Source organism: Sphaerodactylus townsendi, linkage group LG17 (genome assembly GCF_021028975.2).
Source record: "Sphaerodactylus townsendi isolate TG3544 linkage group LG17, MPM_Stown_v2.3, whole genome shotgun sequence".
Taxonomy (NCBI): Eukaryota; Metazoa; Chordata; class Lepidosauria; order Squamata; family Sphaerodactylidae; genus Sphaerodactylus; species Sphaerodactylus townsendi.
In genome coordinates this window covers 12,737,268-12,750,159 of record NC_059441.1, presented here as the reverse complement: position 1 = coordinate 12,750,159, position 12,892 = coordinate 12,737,268, and the positions used below count along the sequence as shown (strand labels likewise).

Here is a 12,892-nt window from a genome sequence, read left to right as displayed (position 1 = left end):
AAAATTCGTGTTGCTTTGAGGCTCTGGTATCCATTTATTAAAAACCTTAAAATGCATTTTAAATTCCCTCAAAGGAAAAAAAACAAACCCAGAGAAGTCTGGAAGACTTTTTCTTTCTTTTTTTTTTTTAAAAAAGGCGTTCTTCAGTGTCTCAGAAGGATTCGGAAATAACATCGACTTTTTCACACTGACACGGGCGGCCGACTCTCTAGCCTGGTTAACGTTGAGGACATCTGTCGCGATTCACAGACACAGAAAACAGTTACTGCAGCGTAAAAGACAATTGGTAAGAAGTTGGACAGCAAACGAGAGATTGCTTGGGTGCTGGTGTTTGTTACAGGGTCGGTTTCGTGTACACCTCATCTGTCATCATCAACGGTTGCAGGAACAATCCGGCCGTCCCCAGAATGCACACCAGAATAAATACCCACAGGAAAATGCGGTCGATAACCATGGCGACGTATTTCCAATCATCTTGAGTCTGAAAGACACAAACAAATAATTTGCAGGCCGGTCTCGTGATCTACTTAAACCCGTGGGCGTGTTATTAGCAACCGACCTTGCGTAATAGCCAAGGATCCTTTGAAATCACAAAATCAAGATCGACCCGTTCCCCGTACGTTGATATTGTAACTCGTCAAAAAAAGGTTCCCCGTCTAAATAGGAAGCCACTAAGGCAGTGATGGCGAACCTATGGCACGGGTGCCATAGGTGGCACTCAGAGCCCTCTCTGTGGGCACACGCAGAGTGCCCCCTCCCCCCCACATCTAGGCTGGCCTGGGCCGCTGGGCTCGATTATTAGCATTAAACCTAAGACCTAGTTTTGGGGAAGCAGTGTAGGTAACCCTGTTAAGCGCTGTTAAACCCCACTGATTTTCATGCAAAGAACTAAAGCACGATCCTTTACCTGGGAGTAAGCTCGGTTGCTGGCAATGGGGCTTGCTTCTGAGTAAACCCTCCTAGGGTCACGATTCACCCGTTGGAAGAGTTGCACAGTTGCTTCAAAGCAAAGCCACCGACTACCACCAAGCTTACTCCTGAGTAACGCACGCCTCGGAGCCAACCGTTTTTTCTAAACTAAAACCTCAGTATTCAGGTTAAATTGCCGTGTTGGCACTTTGTGATAAATAAGCGGGTTTGGGTTACAATTTGGGCACTCGGTCTCGAAAAGGTTCGCCATCGCTGCACTAAGGGGTTCGATTTGGACAGTCATTCGGCCTCTGCCCCCCACCCCCCTTCTATGTACATACTCAAGACTTATGAGTTGTCTTGTATCTAATTCATGTTTGATGCCCCAGAACACCAAATTATCTCTCTGGTTTTGCACCATGGCTGTTATGTGTATTGAGACTCTGTATTTGGAGTGTGAATCTCAGTGCTTGACCGTGAAGTATAATTTGGCCTTAGTGGGATGCCGAACCAATCTTTGGTGTAGTGGTTAACAGCAGGTGCACTCTTAGCTGGAGAACTGGGTTTGATTCCCTGCTCTCCCACTTGAGCTATGGAGGCTTATCTGGCAAACCAGATTAGCTTGTGCTCTCCAACACACGCCGACTGAGTGACCTTAGGCTAGTCACAGTTCTTCAGCGCTCTCTCAGCCCCACCTACCTCACAGGGTGTTTGTTGTGAGGAGGGAAGGGAAAGGAGATTGTAAGCCCCTTTGAGTCTCCCTACAGGAGAGAAAGTGGGGATATAAATCCAACTCTTCCTCCTCTTCTTTGGTCTGCTGCTTCTCAGTCATATAGAAAACTAGATGTTGGAGAGATGTGTCCTACCCCTGATGGGCTAGTTTTCTATACAGAAGAAAACATAACGTTTGGAGGTAGTTTCAGAGGGTAGCTCTGTCGGTCTGCAGTAGAAGAGCAAGGTTTCAATCCAGGGCACTTCCGCATGTGCAGAATAACGCACTTTCAGTCCACTTTCACAATTGTTTGCAAGTTGATTTGGCTATTCCGCACAGTAAAACCCAGCTGCAAAGTGGATTGAAAGTGCATTATTCTGCATGTACGGAAGTGCCATTAGAAAAAGAAGAGAAGAAGAAGAGTTTGGATTAATATACCCCCTTTCTCTCCTGCCGGAGACTCAAAGGGGCTGACAACCTCCTTGCCCTTCCCCCCTCACAACAAACACCCTGTGAGGTAGGTGGGGCTGAGAGAGCTCCGAGAAGCTGTGACTAGCCCAAGGTCACCCAGCTGGTGTGTGTCGGAGAGTACAGGCTAATCTGAATTCCCCAGATAAGCCTCCACAGCTCAGGCGGCAGAACTGGGAATCAAACCCGGTTCCTCCAGATTAGATACACGAGCTCTTAACCTCCTACGCCACTGCTGCTCCTTAGAACCAACAACTCTTGGAAAGGGGTTTAAGCTTTCAAAACTTGGGTCTCCCTTCATATCTTGACTCTCAAAAGCGTTTATTCTGAGAATCTCTTTGGTCTTAGGGGTGCGACCGGACTTGAACCGTGCTTATTATGTGCGGAACATCCGTCAGTCGCTTCAAATCCGCCCCAGGTTGAAACTCCAAAACAGCAGAAATAAGGCTATGCAGTTTTGAAAGCACAGTTATTCTCGTACCTCTTTGGCTTCGTTCTGCAGCCTCATGTTTTCCGCAATGTACTTGACGCTCTCGATCGCCTCCCGCATCTCTGGCGACAGGACCGAGAACGGAAACAGGACATCCACGGATTCGGAGCTGGAGCTTCGAGTCAGGTTGCTGCTCGCTTTCACAAATTTCACGTCCTGGGTCTGGCAGCAGCAGCAGGCCGCCTCCCGGGGCAGGTAGCCCTCTCTGCGGCACTTCGCTTCGGGGAGGCTGGCGGAGTTCAACTGGGAGAGCTCGGTGCCATTCGAGGCCTTTGGCTTCGGGCTGTCGTCGTCCTCGCCGGCCGGCCTGGTCATGAACATGATCCTGGGGAGGAAGTGGAGGAAAATGGCCTTCACCCATTTGGGCATCGTGTGCGTCCTCGGAGTCCGGTAGTGCACGTTCAGGACGAAGACGGTGATGACGATCGAGAGGGTTACAAATATCATGGTGAAGAGGAGGTATTCCCCGATCAGAGGTATCACCAGCGACGTGGACGGGATGGTCTCCGTTATCACCAGGAGGAAGACGGTCAACGACAGGAGGACCGAAATGCACAAGGTGACTTTCTCCCCGCAGTCGGAAGGCAGGTAGAAGACCAACACGGTTAGAAAGGAAATCAGGAGACACGGAATAATCATATTGATAGTGTAAAACAAGGGCAACCGCCGAATGTAAAGCGAATAGGTGATATCGGTGTAGACGGCCTCGCAGCAGTTGTACTTGATGTCGTGTTTGTAACCGGGGGCGTTGATGATGGCCCACTCGCCGCTCTCCCAGTAGTCCTTCAGGTTCATCGTGGAGCCCACGAGGACCAAGTCGATCTCCGCTTTGTCGTAGGACCAGGAACCGAACTTCATGGTGCAATTCTGGTAGTCGAACGGGAAGTAGGTCACGTCTATCTTGCAGGAGCTCTTGAAGATCGCCGGCGGCATCCACGTGACGTTGCCAGTGTAATTCAAGATGGCCTTGGTTTTGTCGTCCGCCTGGAAGTCCCCGACGGCGCTGCCAAGGAAGGAAACACATCCGAATGTCACGGGACAGAGTTAATGTTTGCTCAGCTGCTGTGCGGAATCAAAACAGTCGGCATAACCTTTGCTGAGAACAAATTACAGTTAGAACATAAGAACATAAGAACAAGCCAGCTGGATCAGACCAGAGTCCGTCTAGTCCAGCACTCTGCTACTCGCAGTGGCCCACCAGGTGCCTTTGGGAGCTCACCTGCAGGAGGTGAAAGCAATGGCCTTCTGCTGCTCCTGCTCCTGAGCACCTGGTCTGCTAAGGCATTTGCAATCTGAGATCAAGGAGGATCAAGATTGGTAGACATAGATCGACTTCTCCTCCATAAATCTGTCCAAGCCCTTTTTAAAGCTATCCAGGTGAGTGGCCATCACCACCTCCTGTGGCAGTGTATTCCAAACACCGATCACACGTTGCGTGAAGAAGTGTTTCCTTTTATTAGTCCTAATTCTTCCCCCCAGCATTTTCAATGGATGCCCCCTGGTTCTCACGGCCTTTCTCGGTAAATTTAGTTCTCACGGCCTTTCTCGGTAGATTTAGACGTCTTAACCTTACTTGTTATATAACACGATATCTGGCTTCCAAATCTTTTGCGAGGGCACTCGAATAAACTGGACGCCTCCGTAGTCTTCTGGGTTCCATTTAAGCTTGTAATCGTTCCACATCTAGGAGGGGGAAATGAAATCGTATTACATTTACAGTCTTTGTGTAATCATCTCTCTAGCACAGTGGTTCTCAACCTTCCTAATGCCGCGACCCTTTAATACAGTTCCTCATGTTGTGGTGACCCCCAACCCTAACATTTATCCATTTTACAGATGGAGAACACTGATGCAGGAGAGTCTTGGGCGACCCCTGTGAAAGGATCGTTCGACCTCCAAAGGGGTCCCGACCCACAGGTTGAGAACCGCTGATCTAGCAGCTCCCCAAGTAACCATCCGTGCATCAGGCACAGATTTCTATGTGTGCTGAATTCACATGGGGGATACAGTCCAGTGTTAGGTTTTCAAAACGTTGTGCTGTGTTGGGGCTTCGCCTCACCCTGGAGGCATTTAGTTGTTTGGAGCTGTTTAGTCTGTGTGAGGAGGAGGAGGAAAAGGAGGCGGAGGAATTTGAAGAGAAGAAGAAGAGTTTGGATTTATGTCCCCCCTTTCTCTCCTGCAGGAGACTCAAAGGGGCTGACAATCTCCTTGCCCTTCCCCCCTCACAACAAACACCCTGTGAGGTAGGTGGGGCTGAGAGAGCTTCGAAGAACTGTGACTAGCCCAAGGTCACCCAGCTGGCGTGTGTGGGAGTGCACAGGCTAATCTGAATTCCCCAGAGAAGCCTCCACAGCTCAGGCGGCAGAGCTGGGAATCAAACCCGGTTCCTCCAGATTAGATACACGAGCTCTTAACCTCCTACGCCACTGCTGCACCCTGGAGGCATTTAGATGTTTGGAGCTGTTTAGTCTGTGGGTGGAGGAGGAGGAGGAGGAGGAGGAATTTGAAGAAGAGAAGAAGAGTTTGGATTTTTATCCCACCTTTCTCTCCTGTAAGGAGACTCAGGGGGGCTGACAAGCTCCTTTCCCTTCCTCTTCCCACAACAGACACCTTGTGAGGCAGGTGGGGCTGAGAGAGTTGGGAGAGAACTGTGACTCGCCCAAAGTCACCCAGCAGGAATGTAGGAGTGCAGAAACACGTCTGGTTCACCAGATAAGCCTCTGCCGCTCAGGTGGAGGAGTGGGGAATCAAACCCGGTTCTCCAGATTAGAATTCCACCTGCTCTTAACCACAACACCACGCTGGCTCCAGGAGTTCTTTGCAACAGGTCCATGGAGTTTCAGGAGGCTGCTTTCAAGGTGATTTATCCCATGCAAACAACCTCGTAACCACTAGGTGCCAGTAATGCACTGAAAGTAGAAAAGCGTGAACTCCAATCCCCTTTTGCCATGCTTTGAGCTACAGTGTTGGGCTTGAGCGTTGGGATACCTGGGGAATTTATTTTGGGGTGAGGGAAGTTGTTTTCGGGAGGGTTGCAGGTCCTGAATACAGGAGGAAATCTGTGCTTCTGTTTAGCAGAGCAGGGCCTGCTTTTGAACATTTCCCCTCTCTGCCACAGTGACCATGCTCCAATGGAAATAAGAGGAGGAGGAGGAAAAAGAGGAAGAAGAGGAAGAAGAAGAAGAAGAAGAAGAAGAAGAAGAAGAAGAAGAAGAAGAAGAAGAAGAAGAAGAAGAAGAAGAAGAAGAAGAAGAAGAAGAAGAAGAAGGGGAAGGGGAAGGGGAAGGGGAAGAAGGGGAAGAAGAAGAAGGGGAAGAAGGAGAAGGAGGAGGAGAAGGAGGAGGAGGAAAAAGAGGAAGAGGAGGAGGAAGAAGAGGAGGAGGAAGAAGAAGAAGAAGGGGAAGGGGAAGGAGGAGGAGGAGAAGAAGGAGGAGGAGGAGGAGGAGAAGGAAAAAGAGGGAGAGGAAGGAGAGGAAGAAGAAGAAGAGGAGGAGTAGTAGTTTGATTTTATATCCCCCCCTTTCCCTCCTGTAAGAGACTCAAAGGGGCTTTCAATCTCCTTTCCCTCACCCGCCCCCACAACAAACACCCTGTGAGGTGGGTGGGGCTGAGAGAGCTCAAAAGAACTGTGACTAGCCCAAGGTCACCCAGCTGGTGGGTGTTGGAGTGCACAGGCTAATCTGGTTCCCCAGATAAGCCTCCACAGCTCCAATGGCGGAGTGGGGAATCAAACCCGGTTCTCCAGATTAGAGTGCACCTGGCCTTAACCACTACACCACGCTGGCTCTGTGGCACACCAAAGCATTGACCCATCTCCGTTCATCTGCGTGGTGAAGCATCATTTCAGATGCGTGGGTACGTGTTAATTCTTTGCCAATCGGCTTTTAAGCTTGCAAAAAGGGATTCTTGTCGTCTGCTCGAGCAAGACAGCAATTTATTTAAATGACTGAGGAATTGGGAGATTCCTTCAAAACAGGGAAACGGCCGGAAAACCTATCTATTGAAGTCTCTGGAAGACATTTGTATAATCGGTGGCTTCTTGTATTTGATGTGGTTCTTGGTTGACTGTTTCCCTGAGGAGAGACTCAGGGAGCTGGGATGTTTAGTTTGGTGAAGAGAAGGTTGAGAGGTGACATGATAGCCCTGTTTAGATATTTCAAGGGATGTCATGTTGGTGAGGGAGCAAGCTTGTTTTCTGCGGCTCCAGAGACCAGGACCAGGAGTAATGAGTTCAAGGTGAAGGAAAAGAGATTCCACCTAAACATCAGGAAGAACTTCCTGACTGTCAGGGCTGTTCGACAGTGGAATGCACTCCCTCGGAGTGTGGTGGAGTCTCCTTCTTTGGAGGTTCTTAAAGAGAGGCTGGATGGCCATCTGTCAGGAGTGCTTTGATTGTGTGTTCCTGCTTTGCAGGGGGTTGGACTGGATGGCCTTTGGGGGTCTCTTCCAACTCTATGATTCTGTGATTCTTTGTGTTTACTCTTATGCAGTTTATATTAAATTGGTGCACTCTACATTGTGCAAGTATATATTTGAATATAGACCATGGCCTAGTGTTATTTTGTTCTGTTTGGTGATTAAGTGGTTACACTATACTGTTTGTGTGTTGTCTTGGCACGGTAATAGGAGAAGCTTTGCCTGTAGGACTTTTGACTTTTCTAGCTTTCTAAACGTTCCTTTTAGAAAATACTTGCTGTTCTTTGAGCACATCCTTCCATGGGGGCTTTCACCAGTAAATAAAACAAAGGTGATCCACAGATTCCTCAGTTTGATCCTCAGATTATGTACTAAATACAGAGGCTGAGGAGCCGGTCTTCAATCCTTTTTTACCTAGAAATTATAGGGGGAAAAATCCCAGTTTCTTTGTTGAGCCGACACTTGGGAATGTGAAATATATTTCCATTCTTGAATGCATATAAAACTAGAAATGCAGTACAAAATTGGGGTGTGTGTGTAGATTAAGAACCTCATTCTCAGGGTTTTTAAATTCTACCCCTCCACGCACCCGCACGCACGCACGCACGCACGCACGCACGCACGCACGCACACGTGTGAGTATTTGCAGCATTCAAGTGTTTTATGCTATTCAGCCTCTGAGGATTTGATGCATTTTGTACTTACATGTCTCAGCCATAGGTTGGTCTCCATAATCTGGTTCACTTCATCCTGGGGACGAAAAACCATAAGTGGATCTGAAACTATGGCCCCTTCCGCACCTGCAGAATAATGTACTTTCAATCCACTTTCGCAATTGCTTGCAAGTGGCTTTTGCTTTTCCGCACGGTAAAATCCAGCTGCAAAATGGATTGAAAGTGCATTATTCTGCATGGGCGGAAGGTATGTCAAGAAGAAGAAGAAGAGGAAGAGTTTGGATTTATATCCCCCCTTTCCCTCCTGCAGGAGACTCAAAGGGTCTTACAATCTCCTTGCCCTTCCCCCCTCACAACAAGCACCCTGTGAGGTAGGTGGGGCTGAGAGAGCTCCGAGAAGCTGTGACTAGCCCAAGGTCACCCAGCTGGCGTGTGTGGGAGTGCACAGGCTACTCTGAATTCCCCAGATAAGTCTCCACAGCTCAGGCGGCAGAGCTGGGAATCAAACCCGGTTCCTCCAGATTAGATACACGAGCTCTTAACCTACGCCACTGCGTAGAAAAGAAAGTTAAACCTCTTTCTTGGACCTGATTATATTAGCCTGCCTGGGGAGCCAGGGAAAAGATAACAGGTCTGCCCAAATCTTGGTTTTGAGTTCAGTGCCCCTGCGGACGCACAGGTTTCCTTTTCTAAAACAAGTTTTGACAGTTTTTGCAGAGGATTCTCCTGCCAAACCACATAAAACTCTTTCGGCTGTACCCTGGAGATGTCCGGGGCCCTGCTGCTGTTCTAGGCCTCATCCGGATCCGAGGACTTTTGTTTTTAAGAGCCGCGGCTGGTGCCCCATCGGCCTCTCATCTCCGAAACCGCCGCTTATATACTCACCACCTTTACCAGCTGAGACAGGGACACCTCGAACCAAATGAAGACCGGGTCGGACACGTTCTCCACGGGCCTGATAATGTTATTGTAGTTTGCAAACAGTTCTTCGTACAGCCGGTGCTCGGCTTCGGAACAGCCGCCGCCTAAAAGGAGGGTTGGGAAATCGACGGGGGGGAAAAGAACACCCAATGCCTCGACTTATGATTTTGCAACAAGCTTCACATCCGCAATAATGTCCTGCGAAAATTAGATCACAAGCTATTATCTTTCTGCAGCTGCTCTCATTTCAGAGTTCTTTTTTTTTCCTCTTCAGAGACAGGAGACAGACACAAATTAAGCCAAAGGAAGTCGTCTGGGGATCGTTACTCAAATGAGCATGGAACCAGCTAGACGTCTTAATACTCACGTGCCGGCGGAAGAAAAGTTGTGCCTTTTGTGTAAAAAGAAGAACAGTTTGGATTTATACCCCACCTTTCTCTCCTGTAAAGAGACTCAAGGTGGCTGACAAGCTCCTTTCCCTTCCTCTCCCCACAACAGACAGCTTGTGAGGTGGGTGGGGCTGAGAGAGTTCAGACAGAGCTGTGACTAGCCCAAGGTCACCCAGAAGGAACGTAGGAGTGGGGAAACATATCTGGTTCATCAGATAAGCCTCTGGCCACTCAGGTTGAGGAGTGGGGAATCAAACCCGGTTCTCCAGATTAGAATCCACCGGCTCTTAACCGCTACACCCAGAGGGGGGATCCAGCAGGTTCTCACCAGTTCCCAAGAGTGGGTTACTAATTATTTGTGTGTGCCGAGAGGGGGTTACTAATTGGGTCTGCTTTTCCGTTAGAAATTCCATTAGGTCCAAAAATCATAAAGTCCTGTTGTTTCCTATGTGGCTGGTTAGCGAAGGTAGAAAACGGGATAATTCTCCATTGGGCTGTTTAAAAAACATGTTTTAGAAATGTGGTCAAGTTCCTTCTTTAAGGAAAGTATCTTTCTTTTGATTTCTAGAAACAAAGTTAAGTATTTGAAAGTATTAAATATTTGACAGGCAGTCAATTAGAGGAGAAGTAGTTGTTTCTGTCGGCAGTAGACAATAGGACTTGCTATAATGAGTTTAAATTATGGACAGAAAGATACCAGCTAGAAATTAGGAACTTTTTTTTTACAGTAAGAGTTTTTTACAGTAACAGAGAAATTATTAATGCCCCGCCCCCGGAATGCCCGGCCACGCCCCTGTCGTGCCCCGCCCATCCCCATTGGCGTTACGCCACTGTTTGAATCCCACCACCATGGGAACCTGTTACTAAAATTTTTGGATCCCACCACTGGCTACACCACATAAGCTCAAGAAATGGGGGATGTTTTAGCTATAGAAGGAATGATGGAAGTACAGTTGCCAAACTCCAGGTGAGACCTGGAAATCTCTCAGAATTACAAACGATCTCCAGCTTGCTGGGACGAAAATGTAGACTGGTGGAGGCAGTGGCAAACCACCTCCAGATATATGATGCCACCCCATGGGTCAGCAGTGACCTTTACCTTTTACCAGGTGACCGACCTTCCCATTTATCCCCGTGCAGATACATTCTTAGAAAATCAGCACAGAGCCTTTTTCCGTTCTCACATCTAATCTTGTGGTCCACATTTTTGCCTCTAGTGGAAAACTCTTTCTCCCTGTGTCCGTCATTATCTTTCATCGTTACAGAAATATAATGAACATTTACTTAGATAAATAGATCTACTCCTGTCCTAATAAACAGGGGGTCTGAATCCCTGACGAATAAAATACCACAATATTTATCCTCAAAGGAGTTTTATACATGGGTGACTTTTTTGCATTCAGCTTTCAAAAGTTCAGACAGCAGAAGGTTTTAAAATCTCCTGTGTTTTCACGAGAGAAAGGACTGCAGCTGAGTTTTAAAATCTCTTCTGTATTTCCCGGGCAGAGAAAGAAGGAACTGAAAACTATCTCCTTGCCGCCAAGTGAAAGGAACCGGAGCTGACTAATTTGCAAAATAATTTATATAAAAACGTTTAACTACAAAGATGGCATTTAAAAGAGCAGGGCTTTTTAACTCTATGAATAGTCCAGCATGTTAGTTTTGTGGATGGTTTGTTTATTAATAGGCTGCGTTTACATTTATGGGCACGTAACGATTTCCTTGGCATGAATACTCCTGCCCGTAGATTTCATTCTTGACCCTTGCCGGCCTGTGTCCCTTGCGAGCCGACTCGAAAACAAACAATCACCGCTTCAGTTTCCAAGTTAAATGTTTTCCTCCACTCCATCTCCAAAAATTCAGCTTTGGGAGCTGAAACTCTGCATTCACCAGAAACCAAGTGCCCTTGTTCCCAGCGTCTCTGGACAGCTTAGGAACAGTATTCTGGTTTCTGCCCTTTGCAACACTGTCGAATTTTTGCATGCACGAAAATCCCGCAGCCTGCTCTGTTTTAGCAGTTTCTGGGGAAATCTGCAAGAACCGTTCGGCATACCCCAATCAATCTATTTGCTTTCAGGTCGAAACCACAAATGGGCCCAGCCCGCAAATGAATTTAAATTTTAAAGCGTGGTGTCGAGTCCATCACAGTGAGTCGACTCCAGCGGTCCTCCGTTCCAGGGCTGAGTGTTTCTAATAAACCCCCACGTTCTCCCATTCTGCCAAAAGACGGAAGACTCGCTTACCTTTAAGGTAGGAGCAAACGGCAACAAACAGACACAGCCGGAGTGTCCTGTCCATGGTGTTTTTATTCACGGCTCATCCGGAGAGCCTGCCGGAGACAGCGTTGGCTGCCAGCCTCACGCTGAGACCTGCACAAGCAGACAGCCCGAATTTGACAGATGTAATTCTGGCAGCGGGCAGATGGCAGCAACCCTGAGAAATGGTCTGAAACTGGAAACCTTGCTTAATAACTGCAGGCCTGCCTCTTTTCCACATGGAGAGAAGAGAATCCCCAGTCTGTGTCGGCAGCTACCATAAGCACAAAGACTCTCCTCGCCTGCCCCCCCCCCAGCAAAAAGGGGGGAGCCCCCCCACAGATGCATACACCAAGCCGGTAATCTGATAACTTCTAAAAGCTTTTGCAGTTGGCTGCGTGTGCGGGATCTGAAATGTCCTCTCGAAAGCCTGCCAAGCGGTTCCAACAGGTCCGGTTTAATGAAAATGGGGATAATTGAATTGTGCGTGAAATGGATATTGACGCGGAAAAAAGACTTTGAGTGTTGTTCGCACGGCGTTCGAAGAAGCCCTTTGGAAGGGCCGTCGGACTCGGTTAACGAATTAGCCGACATGGGAAACCAGATGTTGATGGGTCGATTTACTTATTTCTACAGGTAACGGGAGTGAAAGTTGGATAGCGACGAAAGCCGACGGGAAGAAGATAGATTCCTAGGAAACGAGCGGAGGGCAGGTTTTACGGACACCAGAAAGACAGATCGAATGAGTTCTAGATCAAATCAAGCCTGAACTTTCCCTAGAAGCTAAAATGGCTTCATTTTGATCGGTCAGTGGAAAAGACAACAATGCTAGGAAAAGAAAAGACCTAACATGAGATGAATGGATTGAGTCAAGTGAGGAGGAGGAAGAAGAAGAGGAGGAGGACGGAGGAGGAGTTTGGATTTATACCTCACCTCTCTTTCCTGTATGGAGACTCAAGGTGACTTACAAGCTCATAAGAACATAAGAACAAGCCAACTGGATCAGACCAGAGTCCATCTAGTCCAGCTCTCTGCTACTCACAGTGGCCCACCAGGTGCCATTGGGAGCTCACATGCAGGAGGTGAAAGCAATGGCCTTCTGCGGCTGTTGCTCCCATGCACCTGGACTGTTAAGGCATTTGCAATCTCAGATCAAAGAGGATCAAGATTGGTAGCCATAAATCGACTTCTCCTCCATAAATCTGTCCAAACCCTTTTTAAAGCTATCCAGGTGAGTGGCCATCACCACCTCCTGTGGCAACATATTCCAAACACCAATCACACGTTGCGTGAAGAAGTGTTTCCTTTTATTCGTCCTAATTCTTCCCCCCAGCATTTTCAATGGATGCCCCCTGGTTCTAGTATTGTGAGAAAGAGAGAAAAATTTCTCTCTGTCAACATTTTCTACCCCATGCATAATTTTATAGACTTCAATCATATCCCCCCTCCTTTCCCTTCCTCTCCCCACAACACACCTTGTGAGGCAGGTGGGGCTGAGAGAGTCCCGAGAGAACTGTGACTAGCCCAGTGTCACCCAGCAGGAATGTAGGAGTACAGAAACACATCTGGTTCACCAAATAAGCCTCCACCACTCAAATGGAGGAGTGGGGAATCAAACCCAGTTCTGAATCTACCTGCTCTTAACCACTACACAACGC

General features: G+C 48.0%; 1 protein-coding gene across 1 annotated transcript; it reads right to left on the bottom strand.

Annotated features, from left to right (window-relative positions):
• CHRNA3 (cholinergic receptor nicotinic alpha 3 subunit) lies at nt 1-11,491 on the bottom strand. Its single transcript, XM_048481680.1, has 6 exons — nt 11,223-11,491; nt 8,555-8,694; nt 7,701-7,745; nt 4,153-4,262; nt 2,571-3,582; nt 1-481 (listed from the first exon to the last, which is right to left on the bottom strand). Exons 1-6 carry the CDS (start codon nt 11,275-11,277, stop codon nt 335-337), a joined length of 1,509 nt encoding a protein of 502 aa, XP_048337637.1. The 5' UTR covers nt 11,278-11,491; the 3' UTR covers nt 1-334.
• Between the last annotated feature and the right edge of the window lie 1,401 nt (nt 11,492-12,892).